Here is a 22,777-nt window from a genome sequence, read left to right as displayed (position 1 = left end):
GAAACAAAAATGTCTCTGATCTGCAAGCCCCTTGCCCAAGAACAGATAGTTCCTGAAATGCTGGAGGTTATTGTTTATGGGAGTTAACAAGCCACATGTTTTCACGCCCTTAAACAAGTTTGTTTGACCTAGCTGCACCAAATGTGCTTGATCACATGCGGGCAGGAGGTTCACAGGCAGGAAATATGTCAGGAAGCATGCTTGCCCCTGATTGGACCTGATGGGAGATGCAATGAATTATGGGTTTTCCTTCTTAAGCTACTGCAAACTGTGATTCTGGGCCATTTCCCAGGAACCTGGGTATGGACCTGACCAGAGCCCATACGCCTGGCCAGCTTGCTTCAAATTTGGCTTTAAACTGTGGTAATGGTCTTATTCTCGATCGGTGGGATTAACAATTATATAACCCATAATTTTGTATTTGTTCATTTCTAAAGCTTTATATGCCATAAAATCCAGACACTAGAGTTGGAGACATTGCTCAGCATTCAGAATACTGGCTGCTCCTCCGAGACAATCAGGGTGGGGTCCCAAGGCCCACATGTCAGCTCCCAAGCAATTGGATGAGATTTGAAGTCCTCTTCTGACTTCTCACAGCATCAGGCATGCACACGGTACACAGGTGTACACACAAGCAGACAGACGTCAGATGGATCGTCTTTAACACCGCCCCAGACACGCGCGTCCATCCATTTGCTGCACTTCTGTCTCTGCATGCTGGGCTAGCAGAAGCACTACATGTCAGTGTGGTGACAGAAGGGCCTGCACGGGTTGCCCACGTAACCACCCAGGAAGAGACCCCATTAAAATTACATCAACGACACAGACCCTTCTTTGTGACTTTCTCTGAAATGCAAACTCTGCAAGCATGTGAAGAAAAAAATGGAAACTACCCATGCAGCTGCCACTCATCAAGGGCCAGAAGACACGCTGCATTGGCTATGTGCACCAATATCTTAAAAGTCACATTTATTGAGCCGGGTGGTGGCGCACACCTTTAATCCTAGCACTCGGGAGGCAGAGCCAGGCGGATCTCTGTGAGTTCAAGGCCAGCCTGGGCTACAGAGCGAGATCCAGGACAGGCACCAAAACTACACAGAGAAACCCTGTCTTGAAACCGCCCCCCACCCCAAAAATCACATTTATTTCCTTATCTATTTACTTACAGTGTGTGTGTGTGTGTGTGTGTGTGTGTGTGTGTGTGTGTGTGTAGGTCACATGATAACTTGTGTGAGGCTGTTCTTTTTGTCAACCATGTAGGGCCTGCTGAGCCGTCTTGGCAGCCCAGCTCTTTGGTCTGTGTGTGCCGTGCGGTCGGGGATGTTTGTGCACACGTGCCTGTGGAGGCCAGCAAACACTGTGGCTGTCACTCTTCAGGGGCTGTCCTGGGGGCTTCGGTTGCTGTTCTTGTTGAGACGAGGGCTCTCCCTGGCCTGGAACTTGCTAAGTAGGCTAGGCTGGTGCCTTGAGCCTCAGGGATTTCCAGGATCTTCTTGTTTAGTGATGGGTGTAAAGCACACACCGCCACACCAGACTCTTTTTGCCTATGCTATGGGGCTCCACCTCAGTTCCCACTTGCTTGCAAAGAAAACCCTTTACAACTGACAAGTCTCCCCAGCCCCATCATATCATTTTTTAGCATGAGTTTTGACAGACTTTAAATCTCCAGACTCAGTACAAAAACATACTTTCTCACCCTACAGCACTCAAATGGGGTATATGACCTGAATTTAGACTACATAAGAGCTGTCGGACTACATGTGTGCCCAGGACCCCGAAGCGTTATGACACTAAATGCCAATGCTCTCACAGCCCTCTTTCAGAGACCACTTTCGCACACTTCCCAGATAACTAAGGTCAGTCAGAAGGGTCAAAGGAGGCACAATTCTTTTTGGTGCCTGTCCTGGAACTCGCTCTGTTGACCAGGCTGGCCTTGAACTCACAGAGATCTGCCTGCTTCTGCCTCCCGAGTGCTGGGATTAAAGGCACACCCCACCATGCCATTGTTTTCAATGTGACCAAGTGTGTGTGTGTAGATGTGTGTGCTGCGGCAGTCAGTTCTCTCTACCCACCTCCGGGTAGGTTCTAAGGAGTGAACTCCGATCGCCAGGCTTGTGTGGCAAACACCTTCACTCACTGAGCGGTCTCACTGGCCCAGGTCTGCTTTAATATGTAAAGTCCATATTAGTTCTTACAGAGACTCTGAGAAAAAGATCTCAAAAAGAAGGTTTAGACCCACTTAGTGTCTCATGTTTCTTCTGACTAAAGGGTCAAAGGCAGCTCCTTAGATTGAGTTCCAGTTGCAATCCCCGCCCCCTCTCCGAGCAGCACTCACTGTTACACTGGTCACAAGCGTAGATTCTCCCCTCCAGGGCCTCTGTCTCCGTAAACTTGGCCAGCATCTCAGTGAGCAGGCACTCTGTCTGATTCAAAGGGACAAACCCCTTCTCTATGCAGTGGTAGCGTTCAGGGAATTCCAGGGACAGATCCCAAAAGGGCTCAATGGTATTGGATTTATAATTGCATGACACACATGTAACCTGGAATGACAAGATTGGTTTGCAGATTATAGTTTTCATGCTTCCCACATACAACTGTGCTTGTTTTAGAGAAGACATATAAATTGACCAACCACTTCCCCCAAAAAGGTTAATGAGAACTTAAATCACTTTACTAAAGGCACTGGAGCTTATTATGCATGGCTACATTTCTAAGCATGCTGTAACTACCTGGTTGTAACTGAGGAAGCACAGGCCACCCTTGCTTTCTTCTTCCCCTCTCTCCAATGAATGCTGCCTCAGTGGAGACAGCCAGTTACCTGGGGGCACTCAGGAACTGGCTGAGAACTGGCTCGTCTGTCTGCTTTGTTCACACTCAACTTCCTCTTCACTGGGTCCCTCTATGCAGCAAAGCCCTCTTTTTCCTCCTCCTTTCTCCCTCCCTCCCTCCCTTTCCCCGCCCCCTTGTTCTTACTTTGATTTTCCTTTGACACAGAGTCTCATTGGGTATTCCCTGCTGGCCTAGAACTCATTACATAGCCCAGGTGGCCTTGAACTCTGGTTTCTCTTGCCTCAGCCTCTCAAGTGCTGGAGTGATGACACATGTCACCGTCACACCTACAGCATCCCGTCCTCAGCGCCTCAAAATGGTTAGACTTACTCTCTACCATAATATTCCTGGATGCTGTTCCACATGCAGAAAGGCGGGAGAGAGGCCTCAGTTTCCCTTCCTAGCCTACTCATCAGTCTTCACAATCTTAATAACCGAGGCACAAAATCTCTGCAACTCAGTGTAGAGGCTTTCCCCAAGTCTCCCATGTTGTCCACTCTTTATTTTTAAAAATCTACACAAATTCTCTCTGTGCATATTTTTATGAGGCTTGGGAATCCTTGCTCAGGTCTTGACATGGTCTTGATCGTGAGATTGAAAGGTACTCAGGACATAGAGTCTGGAATCAGGCACTGGAAAGGTTGAGGCAGGAGGACCGGAAGTTTACTAGCATCCTCAGCTGCACAGTTAAAGCACACTGGGCGACTGGGGACCATACTTTGGGGGGTGGGGAGAGTTATGGGCAGCGGTAAGGAGGCTCGCTTGGTCTGAGGCATACTCCCAACTACTCCTTAAAATAAAAGGGATGGCTCTTACAAACGACTTTGGAAGCAGTGTTCTACACAAACTGTTCAGTTTTGTAAACTGGACTGATTAAAGATCTGGACAGAGAGAACACCCAAGTTCACCTACATGATCACCAGTGTACAGTGTCAGGTACAAGCAACCATTGTGAAACACGCAGAGTCACAGAAAATACCAATTAGTCCAGGGATCTGGACGCCCAAACTACCACCCAAGCTTCCCACCTTGCTTTGGGTAGGTACACACCTACCTGACTGAGCAGCTGCCCGTGAAATATGGTGTTCACCACCTTTAAGACCTGTTTGGTGAGCTTCCTCTGGGAGAAGGGGATGAGGATCCGGCGCGTGGAGCCCTCAGACTCAAGTTCCTGCTGCACCTTGTGCAGCAGCTCGCAGAGAAATTCCTGTGCGTCCTGCTGGTCGTAGCCACGGAAGGCGGGAATGAGGCTCCATACCGAGTGAAGCATGGCAAAGGGCGACACCAGCGCCCACTTCCCAGACCACATGACTCGGAAGAGGGTGTGCAGTTCGTGGCAGAGGGAAATGTGCTTTGAGCTGGGTTCCTTGTTCTGAATGAGCTCCAGGCTCCTGCTGATGGAGGCTCCGCTGTTCCAGCAGAGGCCCTGAGGTTCACACCCCTGGGCCCGGTCGCTCCTTACCGACAACTCGGCAGCAGAGCTGCTGACTGGCCTGCCAGAGAGCTGAGCCTTCCCATTGGCTGCTTGGGGAAACAGATGTTCGGAGGTGGAAGGGTCGAGGTTAAGGAAACATTCCCGGAACTTCTGGAGGTGGCTGAGCACCTGGAGGATGGAGTTCATGTAGCAGGTGTTGCCTAAGTTGCGTAGGCCGGTGACACCCGGGGCCACCGCCGGCTGACGGCGCGGCTTGAGGGCAGCGGCGGGCGCGCGCCGGGAGGTAGCGAGGGTAGCTGGGCGCACGGCCACGGGTCCGGGCGCGTGCAGGAGCAGGCGCGCACTCTTCCGGGGCGGCGCGCTGGCCAGCTCCTCCAGCAGCCGCCGCTTGACCTCGCGCCTCCGCTGCCGCGCCGCTTCCTTCTTGCGCTCCAGTGCCTCCTCCCGCCGCCGCTGCTCCAGCTGCGCGCGGCCCCGGGAGCTCTTCTCGAACCACAGCCGCAGCGTCTTGGCCAGCAAGCGCTGGCGCCGGTACCACAGAGCCGTGAGCATCTGCGGCTGTCCCTGAGGAGTGCGCTGCGGCGGGACCACGTCCTCGCCTGCAGCTGTGGACCGCAGCGTCCGCCCACGCCTCGCGGGCTGGTCCTGCTTCTGGCCTTGAACCGCCAGGAGGGAGCTTCTCAGCAGCTTCAGGTCCCCCTCGGGGTTGTCATTGAGCACGTAGTCCTTGCACAGGTAGCAGAACACGTAGAGATCCCGGACCTCCATGGCCAGCGGGTGTCCGGTCTCTTCAAAGTGTTTCAATGCATGGTCTTCAATGTAGCGGCCGCAGGCCACGTGGGAGCACTTGAGGCAGGCCCATGCAGACTCTGTGGTGGAGCACTCCAGACAGCACCATTTCTGAGGGTTCAGGATGGAGTGGTCCTGGGCGAGCCGTAACCGCCCTACATGTTTGCATCTATCCATGTTTTAGCACAGTCGCCACTCTCTTAATCTGGCATCACGAAGCCCCCCAAAAGGAAAAAAAAGAAGCAGAATTTCAGCAAAATATTTTCCTAGAATAAAGGGTTGCAATTGGCATTTCTGTGCAAGACTTATTAGTTTTTAATTCAAAATCTGTTCTTTTGAAAGTCGAAAGTGGTATTTCAAGTACCACTAGGAGAGACATAGAAGCCTCAAAACAAAACCAACCCGACAACCTTAGGTCAATTTCAGTGTATTTCAAAGCAAAGGTACAGAATAAGGGAAAAGATAAGAAAAACAAAGTCAGATGACACCTAAGGAGGCAGAGCCTGAGCCTCAATTTAAGTACCGTTTTAGAAGCTGGCCTTTCTGAAGAGAACACATTTTTGTAAAGAATGGCAAAAGTCTCACATCTTTACTGAAGAGTCAATACACAAATGAATCTGACAGGACAGGAGGAGGTATGGCTATTGGGACCACAGTGTTCAAGCTAAAGACACAGACACGAAAAACAAGAAAACAGAAGCAAGCTTGCTGCCCTTCCATTTTGAGACTTACTCTGTAGCCCAGGCTGGCCCAAATTGGTGGTAATCCTCCTGCCCCAGCAAACAAGTGTTAGGATAACTGATCTCTAACATTGTCTTTTTGTTGTTGTTGTTTGTGTCTGTTGTTTGTTTGGTTTTGAGACAGTGTCTCACTATGTACCCTGGCTGGCCTGGAACTCACAGAGATCTACCTTCGCTGCACCCCCAGTACAGGGATCACCGGTGTGCACCATGTCTGTCTGGCTTTTAATGTTGCTTTTTAATGCTCTTCATAAAGGAAATATAGTAGGCAACTTCTCCAAGGGAATTAAGCTGAACGAATATTTTAAAAATGTCTTATTCTTTGGAAACCTTAAGTTTTCCCAGGATTAAAAATACCCTAAAGGTGCCAATGGTGGCGTTGTACACCTTTGGTCCCCACACTGGGGAGGCAGAGACAAGTGAATCTCTGAGTTTGAGGACAGCCTGGTCTGCAGAGTGAGTTCTAGGAAAGCCAGAACTACACAGAGAAACCCTGTCTTGGGGAGGAAAAAAAATCCTACAGGCAGTTCTCTAAATTCTCAAGCTATCTACTTATTTATTTATTTATTTATTTTGAGGCAGGGTCTCACTATTATGTAGTTCTGGATGTCCAGGAACTATCTTAATCAAGATAATGATTTCCCTTTGAGTACTTGCTTCTATTGCATTATTTTTCTAAACATTATTCATTCTTACTCTCATTATTTCCTACTGACTTATAGCTATGTGCCCTTTATCATTTCTCTAGATGTGTCTGTTCATTCTGACTGGACATAACCTTCTTTAGAGAGGGGTTCATGTATATTTGTTTTACTCCCTTATAAAGGAGTGTTCAACTATAGGTTGAACAGTATTATGAGGATGACTCTCTCTGGGGCTGGGGACATAGCTCTGCCAGAGCACACGATTAACTCTCAACACTAGTGGGGAAAAGAATTATTCTCCCAGTGAAACGGTCCTGAAATAAGCATTTTTGGGGCACAGCCAAATTACAGCACACATAATTGAAAACTGAAGAGATGAAAGGACAAATGATACTCAATGAGTGCAGGTCGGACACTACCAATGGTGCTCTAAAATCAGCCACTGGGGACACAGAATCAGCCCTGAAGAAAGGAAAGGGAAAACAGAATAAAACAGGGAACTGGCAAGTTTCCCTTCTTCAAATTCTAGTCCCTGAACTCCTAGCAGCATCAGATTTCCTTAGGCTCCTAGCCATCACTTCCTACTTCCTACCTGATGAGTCAGGACCTGCAGAGGGCCTACATATCCATTTGAAACAACTCCAGGGATGAGTCACTCACACATAAAACCCTATAAACACTGTCTTAACTCAACAAATTAGGGATGAAGAACTCAGGAACCAGAGAAGAACCCCTTCTCCAAAGCCCTTCCCACCTCCCCAAAGGCAGGGTCTCCCCAGGCAGCCTTGGCTGGCCTGGCACTTGTGATGTAGAGTGGGCTGGCCTCCAACTCATAGAGATGGTGTGCTCTACCATCCCTGGCTATTTTCTAAATTCTTCCACTCAGACCAACACTGCCTGAAATGATAAAATATTCTCTCTCTTGCTTTCCAGTACTGAAGTAACTCGTCACATGTGACTACCAAGCACTTGAAATGTGCCTAATGGGATTGAAGGACTGCACTTTTTTTTTTTTTCTTTTCCCCAAGACAACAGGATTTCTCTGTGTACCCCTGGCTGTCCTGGAACTAGGTCTGTAGCCCAGGCTGGTCTTGAACTCATAGAGATCTGCCTGCCTCTGCCTCCTGTGCTGGGATTAAAAGAGTGCACCACCACTGCCTGCCCAGCAGGACTGAACTTTTAACTCCATTGATTTTAGACAGTCATGAGAAGCTGAGCATGGTGTCTCGTGACTTTAATCAGGCCAGCCAAGGCTACACAGTGAGACCCTATCTTAAAACAACCAAACAACAACAAAACAGTCTCATCTGGCTGGTGACTACAGTCTGTGATAACACAGGCTTAACCACACCAGGACAGGCTGAGTGAGGCTTTCGGATTCATATGGAAATGGCCTCCTCTCACAAGATCCCAATGCCAGCAAATGCCCATTTTGCCCTGGTGTGTCTTCAGGAAGTTAGCTGCCACCAAATCTGATGCCATGAAACACAGCACCAGAAGACTGATGTCTTCTAAAACCAGCTCCTGGGCTAAAATTAAATGGAGAAACAGCAGCAGCAGGCCCCACCCAAACAACCCACACTGTCTCTGTGGAGACCGTTGAAGGAAAAGGGTGCTCGGAAAACCTTTCCTTCTGACCTCACGTTCAGTCTAAACTGCTGGTCGAACACATCTTTTCCTGTTCAGTTTTTCCCCATCACACATCTGTAGTGGCGACTCACAGCCAGCCACACGACAGAGTGCACACCGATTGCCTCAGCTAGGCAGACTAGCTTCTCTAAAGGACAGCACATCTGATCTCAGGAAGGACGTCCCTAGGTGAAATGAAAGCACTTCCTCGTGCTTTAGATTCAGTATTCTCAGTCACCATGGAGGGAGAGGAAGCCAAAAGCTAAAGCAGCTGGGTATAAAAGCAGAATCAATGCTTTAAATGATTCCATAATCAACTATCCCTAGGTGTCAAATAGAGTGTTAGCAAAACCTCAACCATTGCCTTTGTTCTGATGAGAAAGTTCTAGACTTATTACATGATTTAAAAATGCTTAAAGATTTATTTATTTTTAATTATATGTATGTGTAAATGACTATGGAGGCTAGAAGAGGAAGCTGGATGCCCTGGAGCTAGAATCCTATCTGTTGAGAGGTACCAGATGCAGGTGCTGGGGACTTAACTTGGAACCTCTGGAAAAGCAGGAAGCACTCTTAACCACTAAGCCATCTCTCCAAGAGATGATGAACATTATAAATTATCATTGTTTAAAAAACAAGACAAAAATGAAATGTCTTTTAATTGGATTATTCCCATTATTCTCACACCAAAAATGTGTTTGCAATGTGTAACTACATCATCAGAAATTTTCAATGAATAGGAAACAAATTAAGGAAATCTCTACAGGAAGATCTCTCTCTCTCTCTCTCTCTCTCTCTCTCTCTCTCTCTCTCTCTCTCTCTTAATTTTCTTTTCTCAGTTCTTACCTAAGGACCAAGGAATTCCTCCTTGGTCTTGGTGAGACCAAATAGCATATATCCCAGCTCAGAGAGAGTAGACACTATGGTAACATGCTTACAGCCTTCAGTTACATAAAAGAATATTAATTACATGGTATTATCAACATCTGTGATTCTGCTCACTGCCACATGCAATCTCGCTGGGTATTTTAACCCTCCCATTCACTAAATGAACTCAGAATTGAGTCTCACACAAAATTTACACAGACTGTAGAGGCGACATGGTAAAGACGCTTTTAAATGTGTTAAATGAGGGTGAGTTTTTGGAGGATCAACAGAGCCAGGTCTATCACCACGTATCACACCAGTGAAGTCTGTCCTAAGGCCAGAGGAAGCTGCTTGCCTCTTCAGTACCTGGGGAGCTGGCCTAAGCACACTTGCTCATTGCTGTTCCAGGTGCCACAAGACTGGAGCAGGGTTCTCTTCCCTAAGACCAGCCAGTTTGTGGGGTCACCTGCAAAATCCTGGTGTCTTTAGGAGTGTGGCCTGTCTTCTTCAACAGTGCCAGCTTCTTAGGTAGCCTGGAGCTGGCCTTTGTCAGTGCATCGTACTCAGTTTTCTCCCGGGTCCCCATGGCTAGGCTCTTCTGTCGCATTTGCTGCTGCACAGCGTGCCTTCTTGGGGCGATGACCCACTTACCTTTTCTTGGGTCTGCCGCGCTGCAGTGCCCCTCCCCCACCTTGCATTAAGTTTCTGCACCTGGAACTTGTGGTGTTCCTGCACCATATTCTGCCACATAGGGTATTCGCTTGTTACTAATATTTTATTCTTAAGGCACAGGAAAAAATATAATTTGTTGTCAACATGTGTTTAAGATGGGTGTGGTGGTATATACCTTTAATCCCAGCACTTGGACAGTTTTCTAGTCTTTTGAGGCTAGCCTGTCTGCATAGCAAGTTCCAGGACAGCCAAGGCTGCATAAAGTGACCTTCCAAAAACCACAACAATGACAACAAAACTATCCCCCCCCACACCCCCAAAAGTAAAAGGTTTTTACCTGGACATGGTGGCTCATACCTCTAATGCCAGCACTCGGGAGGCTAAGGCAGGAGGATCACAGTAAAATGAAGGCTAGCCTGGGCTACACAGAAAGTTCTAGGCCAACCTTTGTTGGCCAGAACAAAGAAAGACCCTGTCTGGAAGGATGGAAGGAAGAAAGGCAGGCAGGGAATGGGCGATGGGCCTTGGCCACAGATGACAGCTTCTGGTGTGCTCAGTGTGCTAAGGCCCTCCCTCCCAAGGTGTGTGTGCTCTTGTCTGCTGTCAGTGACCAAGCACTAATACTAAGTCACAAACCGGTCACAGCAGGTTTATAGTCAGGTGAGCCTGCTGAGGTTTCGATGACATTAGGATCTGCTTTCGTTGATGAAAAAGGAAGAGAGCCTCATCCTGGAACTAGGCCCAGCTTACAACACTGGTTTGCTTATGGAAAGAAGCCATTCCTACCATGATGGGGGGAAATGACAAAGACAGATATGTCAACTGACAGCTGTGAGTACAAATGCTTTGCACCAAATACCAACTTCCTTAGCCATAGAAAGTACCAGAACTGGGTCCCTGCTCTCCACATCCCCTTCTGCTCTGCTGTTTGCCTCCTTTCCTCTGCTGTAAAATATTCTCGAGTGGCTCTATCGCATAAGTCAAAGATAGAGGCAAAAAGGGAGATGCAAGTTGCTTGTCTCTTGACTATGTGAGACACCACATTTATGCTTTCCCCATCACCTGCCTGCTTTATCTCTGGCAAGAGCATGCGCACCTCTGTAACCCAGCACTAGGAAGACTGCAGCAAGAGTGGTCTTGAATTTGAGGCCAGCCTGGGCTGAGCCTAGGCAACACTATGAAGACCTCCCTCCGCCAAAGAGAAAGAGAATGATGTACAGTATTATTTCCCTTCAAGTACATCCCTTAGTGCCCCTGTTTCTCAGGGTCACCAGCACCTGCCTTATAGCCATCAGCTTTCCTATTCTGCATTTACAGTGGCTGTGCACTTCCTCGGGTAACTGCTCTCCTTTGCTTTTCTGTAACCACACCTCTGCTGTCATATGTCTCTGTCTTACTACTTGACATGCAGGCTTTCCTTGAAATTTTGTCCTGAGCACACTTCTCCAGTTTCATCTATTTCTTTAAGTATCATTTCAATACAGGATTATGTTTAATTTCCATAGATAATTTTTAAGCTGCTTACTGAGAAATAATTTCATACCACAAGCTCATCCACTTTGCAACTCTCCAGATATAGTGACACACACCTGTAATTCCAGGAGTTGGGAGGTGGGAGCAGGAGATGAGGGGTTCAAGGCCAGACTCTGATACACAGTGAGTTTGAGGCCAGCCTCAAGTCAACAACAACAGTATATAGCTCAATAATTTTTACTAACATCATAGTGTCACACTATAATTTGAATGAGAAAACGTTTCTACTTCACTACAGCAACTTGGTGTTGAAATTTCACACTTACCCCTACACTGTGGGTCACCACTGTGAGTGACACTTGTCGGAGGAAGCAGGCTTGTGCTTTTGTTGTAGGGCAGCAGTGATGATCACTGTGTTCTACACTGTTGAATCTGGGTCTCCAGATGAGCAAGATCAATAAAAGGACTAAGAAAATGCCACCATGGGGCAACGCTGAACCACCAGATCATCAAAGGATCAAACAGATTTCTGATCTGATAACCCTACATTACTGCTAATGAGATCTGTGCCTAAAATTTAACTAATTTTCCAGAATAACAGGCTGAAGGCAAGAGATGAAGTTCAGAGAAATCCTGCACTCACTAGGAGATTACACACACACACACACACACACACACACACACACACACACACACAGAGAGAGAGAGAGAGAGAGAGAGAGAGAGAGAGAGAGAGAGAGAGAGAGAGAGAGAGAGAGCTTGGCTGCGCACACCTTTAATCCCAGCACCCAGGAGGCAGAGGCAGGTGGATCTGGGAGTTGTCAGCGACTGCTCCAGCACCATGCCCTTGCCCCATGATGGTCATGGACTAACTCTCTGAAGCTGTAAGCAAGCCTCCATAAACTCTTTCTTTTGTAAGTTCTCTTGGTCATAGTGCTTTGTAGCAGCAGTAGAAAGACACAGGTACCATGGTACCAGGGAGTGAGCTGCTGTTGTGACAGGTCTGGTGGGATGTCTGACAAAGAGTGCTGCACACAGGGAGTGGGATCAGCCCAAGAGAAAAACTGTATGCAGTCAGCAAAGCTGAAAGGGCAAGCCATTGGAGCCCTCTGACATCAGACACAGGATTTGGAGTTTGTCCTGCTGCTGAGGTTCCGTCTTGCTTTGATCAAGTATTTCCTCACTGTGCCCCTATTCCTCCCTTTTGGAATGGTAATGTATACTCTGTGTATATGTTGGAAGAATGTATTTTGCTTTTTTTTTTATTTTGGTTTTTCAATACAAGGTTTTTCTGTGTAGCTTTTGGAGCCTATCCTGGAACTCACTCTGTAGACCAGGCTGGCCTCTAACCCACAGAGATCCGCCTGCCTCTGCCTCCCGAGTGCTGGGATTAAAGGCATGTACCACCACTGCCTGGCTGCTTTTTTATTTTACAGGGAATTAAAATTAAGAGATTGCCCTGAGTCTCAGAAGAGACTTCAAAAAAAAAAAAAATTCCCCACACCACTTTCTTTTTGGGGCGGGGGGTGTTTCAGGACAGGGTTTCTCTGTGTAGCCCTGGCTATTCTGGAACTTGCTCTGTAGACCCAGGCTGGCCTTGAACTTGCAGAGATCTGCCTCTGCAGCACCCCCCACCCCCAATGTTGGAATTAAAGGTGTGCACTGAATGACTATGGGGACTTTTGAAGGTGGACTAAATACATTTTGCATTATGAAACAGCCATAAGCCTATGGGGGCTGAGGAGTGGAATGTAATGGTCTGAATGATAATGGCCCCCATAGGCTCATACTTTGAATGCTTGTTCAACAGGACCCATGTGGTTAAGTTTGCATAGCAAGTTACCTGTTAAGGCATCCCACTGACCCAAATCTACACCCCTCCTGCCCCGGGGAGCAGTATGTATATGATATGCATCTATGTATATGTGTGCATGTTCATGTGTGAGTCCAATACATGTGTGCCACAGAACATGTGTGGAGGTCAAGGGACAGCTGTGGTGTCAGCCTTTACCTTCACCCTTGTTTGAGACAGAATCTCTTTGCTGTCCATCATTAGGTAGGCCAGGCTGGTTGGCCTGCTAGCTTCTAGGGATTCCCCTGTCCCTGCCTCCTATCTCACCTCAGGAGTCTGGTATTACAGACATGTGCTTGTGGTGCAAGCTTGAGGATTGCTGTGGAATACTGGTTTAAGTAGGCAAAGACGTGTTGCTTTGCCTGCCTAAGGCCCCTGATTGGTCTAATAAAAAGCTGAACAGCCTGGGACTGGAGAGATGGCTCAGTGGTTAAGAGCACTGGCTGCTCTTCCAAAGGACCCAGGTTCAATTCCCAGATCCCACATGGCAGCTCGCAACTATCTGTAACTCCAGGGGATTTGATGTCCTCATACAGACATACAGGCAGGCAAAACACCAATGCAAATGAAATAAAAAAAAATAAATATTATTAAAAAAAAAACTAGTGGGATAAGCCTAAGCTAAGGCCGAGCATTCATAATTAACAAGTCCCCCTGTCTTTATTTGGGAGCTGATTGGTGGCTCAAAGAGGACCTGAGTTCAGATCCTCAGGATCCATATAAAAGCTAAGCATGGTGATGCAAGCTCGTAAGTCTAGCTGTCATTAGTCAACTGCTGTAGTGAACCAGTGAGCCCCAGGTTCAGTGAGAGATACTGTCTCAAAAAATAAGATGGTGGGGCTAGAAAGACGATTCAGTGGTTATGAACACTAGCTGTTCCTGTTCTAGAGCACCATAATTTGATTCCCATCATCTACATGATAGTCCACAACTGTCTATAATTCCAGCTTCTGGTGACCTGATGCCCTCTTCTGGCCTCCAAAGACCCTGCACACAAGTGGTGCAAAGACATACATGCAAACAAAACACCTATACACATAAAATAACAATAAGTCTAAAAATATTCTTAGAAAGCCCATTGAACCTACTAGGTGTCTATAACATGAGGCCAGAGCGTCAGCACTACCACACAGGCAGCTAGCTGTCAAAAAGTACTTGTTTTGAGACAGGGTCTCTTGATGTAACCCAGGCTAGCCTTGAACTGCAGTGATCCTCCTACCTTAGCCCCACAAGTAGTGGGATTACAGGCATGGGGCACTACTCTTGGCGCAAATATATTTTCTCCAAAGAAAACCAATTCAAGCTCAAAACTTAAGATGCCAGCAACTGTTTCTCCTGCTGCCGCCCAAGCAGCGAAACTGGGAGTCTCCCTACTTACTCCACACGGCTGAAGACGGCTTTCCACACACGGCTGTTTGCACAGAAGCCACATTTGTATGTTAAGAACCACTGGCAGAGAAAAAAAGACCATTTCTGTGAATAAAAAATAGATCTGACTAGAATTTCCAAAGGGATCCTCTGGAATAGATGTCAGTGATGGTCATTTCAGGGCTGTGCTTTCAGCCCTGTACACCCTGCCTACCCTCACACGCCTGAGTGTGTCTGTTAGGACAGAGACCACTGCGTTTTGCAGAGAGGGAGCCACAAACTTTTAGCACTTGATTTCAAGAGTAAAAATGACAGTCAAGGCCATCCTTGGCTACAAAGGGAGTTTAGGCAAGCCTGCTACATGAGACTGTCTAAAAAGCTAAATAAAAGCAACAATAAGCTATTATAAATCAGACACACATGGAATCTTTTTAAAATGCAGAGAAGGGGGTGGCTATGTGTGTAATTAAAAATACAGTATGTGGAAAAAAAGCAAAGGGAAAATATTGTATTATATGTCACAGTGCCCTCCAACCTAATGAAAGCCAGAGAATAAAGAAGAAATCAGTCACACCACCTGTCTTGTTGGAAATGTGGGTAGGGATGGAAAGGAGACTCCCTTTGAGGGAGAAAACATTGTTATTTATTTTCAAAAGGAGATGTCACTGAGAGACTTGGTATTTGTTGTCTTAAAATTTAGGCATGAGGGGGCTGGCTTAGCGGTTAAGAGCACTGGCTGCTCTTTCTAAGGACCTGGGTTCAATGCCCAGAACCTACATGACAGTTCACAACCATCTGTAACTCTAGTGTCAGGGGATCAGAGACTCTCATACAGAGATATATGCAGGCAAAACCCCAATGTACATCAAATAAATAAATAAATCTCTAAAAAAATAATCCAGGCATGAGGGGGCTGGAGAGATGGCTCAGCAGTTAGGAGCACTGACTGTTGTTCTAGAGGTCCTGGGTTCAATTCCCAGCACCCACATGGTGGCTCACAGCCATCTGTAATGAGATCTGGTGCCCTCTTCTGGCCTGCAGGGACACATGCAGGCAGGACCCCGTATACATAATAAATAAATATTTAAAACCAATTCAGGCATGAGGGGGTGGAGACATGGCTCAATGGCTAAGAGCACTAGCTGCTCTTGCAGAGGACCTGAGTTCAGTTCCCAGAATCCATGTCAGATGGCTTACAGCTGCCTATAACTCCAGCTCCAGGGGATCCAATGCCTCTGGCTCAGGACACACACACACACACACACACACACACACACACACACACGAACCAAAGTGAACATTCAGGTATTAGGCAGGTGGCCAATGTTAAGCATAGGGCCGTATGTTTACCACCCTTTCATTAGGAAACAGTGTCAAGACAGGCAGTCTAATGACACGGACTGTGAGGTCCTAAGAAATTCTATTTTAAAAACTAGTCATTTCAGAAAGAGCCCTCTCCTCATTCCAACTCAATGTGCTTGGAGTAGCAAAGTGCAGCCCTCTTCAGCTCACTGCAGAGTGGCAAAGCATCTGAGCCTCCATCACTGCTTGACATTTCATATCAAGCAAGGTAGCAAGGTAAGTTCTCTTCTTCCCAGGAGCCGGTCCTAAAAGTTGTTCATAGAAGTGAATTTTTGAGGAGACTGTCTTTCTCCCAATGAGACAGCTCCAATAATATTCCAGTTTAGTGGTCAGTATATTTTTTCTCTAATACCCACTAACCTCTCTGAAGGAGGGTGGGGGGAAGGCACTTAAGAAGGAGAAGCCGCTGAGGGGAGGGAGGCACAGTGAAGAACTGTCCACAGACTCCCTATACATCCTAAGTCGCTGATGTAACCAAGACCCTGACAGACTTGGCCAACTGGCCCTGTCTCTAAGGCAGGCTTTATTGGGGTGCCTCTACAGAGCCTGGAGTCCTAGAGGAACCAAGAAACTGGTCCTGACTTCCTCCAAAGAGCTTCATCCAACAAGGTACTCATAGTGAGATGTTAAACAATTAGAGAACATGTTAAAATTAGAAACACGAAAATGTACTATCTTTTCAAAATAAATTGAAAGGTTTTATTCAATATTTTCCACTTTTCTAAAGTCTTTCAAAGTTATTTAATAGCAACACAGAGCAAGGATAGTAAAAGTCCAATTAAGACGTCAAAAGCAAGCTCACTGCAGTTGAATTAAAGAGGCTGAGTTGGCCTCAGCTCGGCTTTCAGCGGGAGTGCACACTGAATCTTTGCAGAATGTGCTGTGTGGCAGGAATAGAAAAGGGTCTTCTTTCAGTAAGGCACAGCAGAAGGGTGTCAAAGACATGAGCTGTGCATGAACTCTTATCCTTGTGTAAGAATAGTGCACAAGTCCAGTGAGCAGGCCCAAGAGGTGAGGACTGGCCCGGCTCTCACACAAAGGCCAATACACACCCAGGAAATGTTCTTGTGGCCCGGCTCTCACACAAAGGCCATACACAACCAGGCAATGTTCTTGTGGCCCGGCTCTCACACAAAGGCCAATACACACCCAGGCAATGTTCTTGTGGCCCGGCTCTCGCACAAAAGCCAATACACACCCAGGCAATGTTCTTGTGGCCTGGCTCTCACACAAAGGCCAATACACACCCAGGCAATGTTCTTGTGGTTCAAGTTCCACAAGCCTCAGCATCTCTGCTCCTGTTTCAAAAATAAAAACCAGCCATCCTGCCCTGCCAGCCAGTCCTACCATTAAGTTAAGGCATCCAAGTCTGTACCAAGGCAAACATATAATCTGTTTGGGGAAACAAACAAGCCAATCAGCTGCTAATAACTAAGTGTGGGTTCACTTCCCACAGCAGGGGTCAGAAAGAAGAACTGGGTGACAGGATACTGCATGAGCAAACACAGGCAGACAGAAGGACAAGGGAGGAGTGTGAGTCACGGCCTGAGCTCCCCCCACAGAAGGAAGAACTAAGCAATGTGTACACGACTGAAGACATGGGCCATGAGGAGTGAGACATGAGAATGCAAACCATGAGTCTTCATTTCATTTCCCACATCCCTCCTGTGCTGCCTGTAGATACTGCCCAAATATACCGTCACTGATGCAGGTTTATAACAAAGACAAGGTAATTCATTAGTTTGAACCTGTATCTGACTATCTGTTAAGACAGAGTTGCCTCGTCCAGCCCCCAAATCCCAGGCTCCAGTTATCTCTTCTGTCAGCCTCCTGAGTATCTAGCCTACAGATGTGCAACACTGCCTAGTTAAACACAGAATGTAACAGTTATGAAGAGTATCCTAAAGTCAAACTTCTCGTGTATGAAACATGTTGTCTGAACCTTTTGTCCCTATTAATTTATTTTTGTTTTACTTACTTTAGTTACTATTATTATTTTTGTGCATGCACAGTATGTCTAGAACCAGGGAAACTTTCTGGAGTTGGTTTTCTCCTCCACTGGGGGTTCCAGGAACTGAACTCAGGTCATCGGGCTGGCACAGTAAATACTTTCACCCACTGAGCTAATAAGAGTAAGAAAAGCCCTTATTCTTACTTTTCTTATTTGTCTGTGGTACTATAATTACACCTAGGCCCTTCACATTCTAGACAAGCTAAGTTAATGGTTGGTAACAGCCCACAGCCAAGGATAAATAATAGTTTATTTATAATATAATAATATAAATAAATAACACCAACAAACTGTACAAACACATATATCTTCACTCGGTGTATCGTTTGAAGAACTTACTACAGCAAATAACTAAATTGCTTTGAAGGAACTACAGATTAGAAACATCCTACCTAATATTGGCAGAGTAAAATAGTAGCTATTATTCTTTTATAATAGTCAGGACCAGTTTCTTGGTTCCTATAGGACTCCAGGAGAAACTAACCCATAGGAGGGACCCAGACAGGACCTGGGTTTGAATGGAAAGGTGGAGGGAGGACCAATTAAGTGATGTGTTTGTACAGAGACTTTTCCTGTTCTGGCTCACAGTTCCAGGGTACAGAAGGCTGAAGCAGCTGGTTATACATACTGTGTCCCGAGTCAGGAAGACAGAGTGAGTGATGCTCATATTTACCGTACTCCCTCCTCTTTCCCTCACTCTTGCCCAGGGAATGGTGGCACCCAGTGAAACTAATCAAGACAATCCCTCACAGGCATGCCCAGAGCATTCTGTCCCAGGTAATTTTAGAGCTCTCATTAAGGTGACAACTGAGATTAACCCATCATAAAATCACTGAACATAGTCAAGATTTAAGAAGCCAGGCATGTTGGTCCACACCTTTAATCCAAGAACTTGGGAGGCTGAGGCAGGTTGATCTCTATGAGCTTGAGGCCAGCCTGGTCTAGATATCAAGTTCCTGGGGAGAGAGGGAGAGAGAAGCGGAGGGAGAGAGACTGGGTAGAGTATTTACCTAGCAGGTGCAAGGTCCAAGGTTCTAAACCCTAGTGTATACACACACATACACAGACACACAGACACACACACAGAATGACCACTTTAAGTTTATACATAGCAATGACATAAAATGCTTCCACAATAAGTTTTAGGTTAACACCTGAGAATGAAGAAAGTTATGTAGTAGACACACAATAATTCATCTTTTTAAAAAAATACCAAAACACTGAGGTCTAGTATTAACAAGATGTCAGACACCCAAGTGACTTCAGAGTTCTGAGAACCCACAAGTTGATCAAAGTGATCCAAAGGTACACCTTTAAACAGCCAGAGAGAATGTGACTGTAAAGGACTATGAGCCTATGCCTGACTACAGACTTGGGCTCACCAGTGTGTGCACAGAGTCTTTGCACTAACTGGTCAGTGTTCTTCCCACAGGGCTGAGGGGAGTCCGTCTCCCAACTCATAAACACAGCAGAGCAGCCTGCGGCCAGCACAAAAGGGTCTAATGGAGTCAGTCACTAAAACCATCCAGCAAGGCTCTCTCTGCACTTACTCCTTGTGCAGAAAACCAAAATTGATTTTCCGTGGAGATGGCCTTCAGGGACAGAATGCAATAACCACCACACTCAAGGATCAGTGTGCTTAACAGTCCTATTCCTCACTGTAAATGAATCTTCACTCCGGTGACTCTGACCACATATGCCTCTTCCCAAGAAAACCAGTCATCATATCATGTTTTCACAAAATTGAGGTTCTGAACTTCCAGCGTTAAGGTCCAGACCCTAGTTATAACTGCATTGGGGTAATGCCACCTGGGAGGGCTGTGAGTAAGATGCTTGTAGCCAGCTGCATTTTCAGACTAGGTAGCTCTCCATCCATGCAGAACACAAATTTAGTCAGGGAAAGATGCTTTTTCACATTCATATAATTAACTGATATTATAAATGATTAAACCTACTCTCAATTATCAAAAACTATATCCTGGAACTATTCTAAAATGGAAGATAAATATCATGTATTTCCCATGACAAGCTGCTGAAGTACTGACTATATCCCTTTTTATTTGATCTATTTCTTTTCTATTTATGTTTGCGGGGGGACAAGCATGTGCCACAGGGCATGTGTGGAGGTCAGAGGTACCTTGTAGGAGCTGGGTCTCCCCTTCTACCACGTGGGTTCCAGAGACTGAACTCAGGTCATTAGGATTGGTGGCAGGTGCCTTAACCTGCTGAATCATCTTGCTGGCTCAGTAACCACCTCTTAAACATAAATAGGCTTAGAAAAAACAGCTGGGCAGCCGTGGCACACGCCTTTAATTTCAGCACTCAGGAGGCAGAGCCAGGAGGATCTCTGTGAGTTCGAGGGCAGCCTAGTCTACAGAGTGAGATCCAGGACAGGCTCCAAAGCTACACAGAGAAACCCTGTCGAAAAAAAACAAAACAAAGAAAAGAAAAAGAAAAAAGAAAGAACCTTCTCCAAAGTTGTAATGCTGTTACATGGTTAAGGTGTGTGGCAGACTTCAAAACTGGCTTTTAAGGACTGGGCATGCTTGGTCCCAGCACTCAGGAGACAGAGGCAGGTAGATCTCTGTGAGTTTGAGGCCAGCCTGGTCTGCATAGTGAGCTCCAGAACAGTCAGGGCTATGCAGGGAGATCTTGTCTGAAACAAAACAAAACAAAAATAAAACCCCCTGGCTTTTGAGAAAATGTAACTGAAGGCAGAAAGGTTGTAACAGCCAGAGGGACAGGGAGTTTGTTGTGAGATTGTGTCTTCTGGGAATGTCAGAAGCTACACTCAAAGTCTCACCAACATGACTGCCTAAATATGAGCTGAATGAGGACAGCAATAGACATTCGTGTGTGTGTGTGTGTGTGTGTGTGTGTGTGTGTGTGTGTGTGTGTGTCGAGGGCAGGCGTCCTCAACTCTACACAAAAAACTACAGGCAACTAAGGAATAAGAGCAAGAAACATAGTCTTCCCTAGGGAAGACCATACCAACTGGTTATTCAATTCCAAATAGTCAACCCTAAAACATATATACAACATACATACTGAGCACATTGTACTTACGTATTTAGAAATGTATATATTCACACACACATATATACACATGACATAAAAAGAGATATGCATATACATACATGTATGCAACAACAATGAATGAAATGAGGCCATGAATTTATTGTCTCAAAAAATAAAAGAAATAGTAATAATAATAATGATGATGATGACGATGATGATAATACTAAATAAACGTGATTGGGAAGATGGCTCAGCGGTTTAGAGTAAAAATGCTTAGTGCTCTTCCAGAGGACCTGGGTTTGATTCCCAGCACCCAAAATAGTGGCTCACAACAGCCTGTAACTCCAGTCCAGGGAGTCTGATGATCTCCTCTGGCTTCTTTAGGCATCACACACCCATGGTATACAGACATACATGCAGGCAGAACACTCATAAATAAATTAATAAACAAAAAAATTTTAAATGTGATTACTCACTGTAGAACGAATCCTAACTGGTCTTAATAAAAACCCGGAGCCAGACATCGGGGTAAACACTGAAAGATCAGAGAGACAAAGGAGCAAGCCACAGCCACACCTTACCTCACCAACTTCTCAGCCTGAAAAAGGGGTCAGCTTCTATCTCCTCCCGCCTTATATTCCTCTCTCTGCCCAGCCTTATCACTTCCTGTCTCCACCTCCCTAATGCTGGGATTAAAGGCTGAGATCCCAAGTACTATGATCAAAGGCGTGCATGGGCTGCCACCACTGCCTGGCTCTGTTTCTCTTTTAGACTGGATCAATCTTGTATAGCCCAGGGTGGCCTTGAACTTACAGAGATCTGTCTGCCTTTGCCTCCTGGGATTAAAGGTTTGTGCCACCACTGCCTGGCCTCTATGGCTAACTAATGGCTTAGCTCCACACTCTGATCTTCAGGCAAGCTTTATTCGTTAGATCACAAACACAACATCATCACAATTCACTCACTGTCAGAGTTTGAATTTTTAAATTTATTTTTTTATATATTTGCGACTAGGTCTCCTATGTAGACTGGCCCTCCCAAGTGCTGGAATACAAGCATGCCTGGCTTATCAGCCATTTTCTTTTCTCTTCTATAAGCTGATAAAACATGTTCTCCACTATTCCTGCCATCCACACAAGAACTTGCCAAACCAAGAATGAAACTACTTTGTAGGTACTAGAGATTCAGTATTAGTACAAACAAATAGATATTACATAGTCCAAGAGATCAAGCAATTGTTTTCAGTTGGGTTGTCTTTTTTTTCATTAAATGATTAGCATTCTTTATACAAGCTGTAAGCTCTTGCCAGACAGAGGTATTATCAAAATCTTTTTCTGTGGCCTGTCTTTTGTTTCAAGTGGCTTTTCATATATGAGATTTATAGTTAATGTCCGCACATGATGTATTTTATAAAATCAAGTTTTACCCCACTATAATTAAATATCCCCTCTTGTCTCTTCTATAACCTCCTTGGGTTGCTTACATCTATCAAGCTTTCGGTTTGTGTGTCTCTTCTAGGGGCCACTGTACTTGCCCTCTCCCATTACTACACCACCCTCATTAGGAGAGAGGCAAGTTACGCAAATCTTGCTGGGCCAAACCACAGTCTCTTCGTCAATTCTTTTGTAAAGTCATTTTGACTGCTTTTGTCTCCACACCTATGAAGTTCACAACGAGCTTATACAATGTTGCCCAAATATATTTTCTGGAATGTTCAACTGCAACTGGGGTGGTAGTTCACACCTGTAGTACCAATACCTGGACAGTGCAGACAGCCTGGGCTACAGAATTGGTCTGTTTTAAAAAAGAAAGCATGGAGGAGGGGATAGGAGAAGATCTGGGAGATGCAAGCCTGGAGTTCTGATCCCCAGCACCTATGTGAAAATGGGCATGGGGGCCTGCTTATAACCCTAGGCCTCCAGAGGTGGACACAGAATTCCTTGGGTAAGCTGGCTAGCTAGACTAGTGAACTTTGTTCTAGTGAGAGACTCTGTCTCATAAATAAAGTGGAAGGTAACTAAGGAAAACATCCAACATCCACCTCAGCTGTCTCAAATAAACAAACAAACAAACAAAAAACAGAAAGAA

General features: G+C 45.9%; 1 protein-coding gene across 13 annotated transcripts in view; it reads right to left on the bottom strand.

Annotated features, from left to right (window-relative positions):
• Usp49 (ubiquitin specific peptidase 49) overlaps positions 1 to 22,777 on the bottom strand; it is a 70,559-nt gene that overhangs the window by 5,747 nt on the left and 42,035 nt on the right. For all 13 annotated transcript variants that reach the window (XM_059244028.1, XM_059244023.1, XM_059244029.1 and 10 more), the window contains 2 exons: positions 3,884 to 5,258; positions 2,336 to 2,540 (listed from right to left, as the gene is read on the bottom strand). In XM_059244028.1, coding sequence (XP_059100011.1) covers positions 2,336 to 2,540; positions 3,884 to 5,230 — 1,552 coding nt within the window. In that variant the 5' untranslated portion in view covers positions 5,231 to 5,258. The remainder of the gene's footprint in view (positions 1 to 2,335; positions 2,541 to 3,883; positions 5,259 to 22,777) is intronic.

Source organism: Peromyscus eremicus, chromosome 16_21 (assembly GCF_949786415.1).
Source record: "Peromyscus eremicus chromosome 16_21, PerEre_H2_v1, whole genome shotgun sequence".
NCBI classification, from domain to species: domain Eukaryota; kingdom Metazoa; phylum Chordata; class Mammalia; order Rodentia; family Cricetidae; genus Peromyscus; species Peromyscus eremicus.
This window is presented reverse-complemented; position numbering and strand designations above follow the sequence as displayed.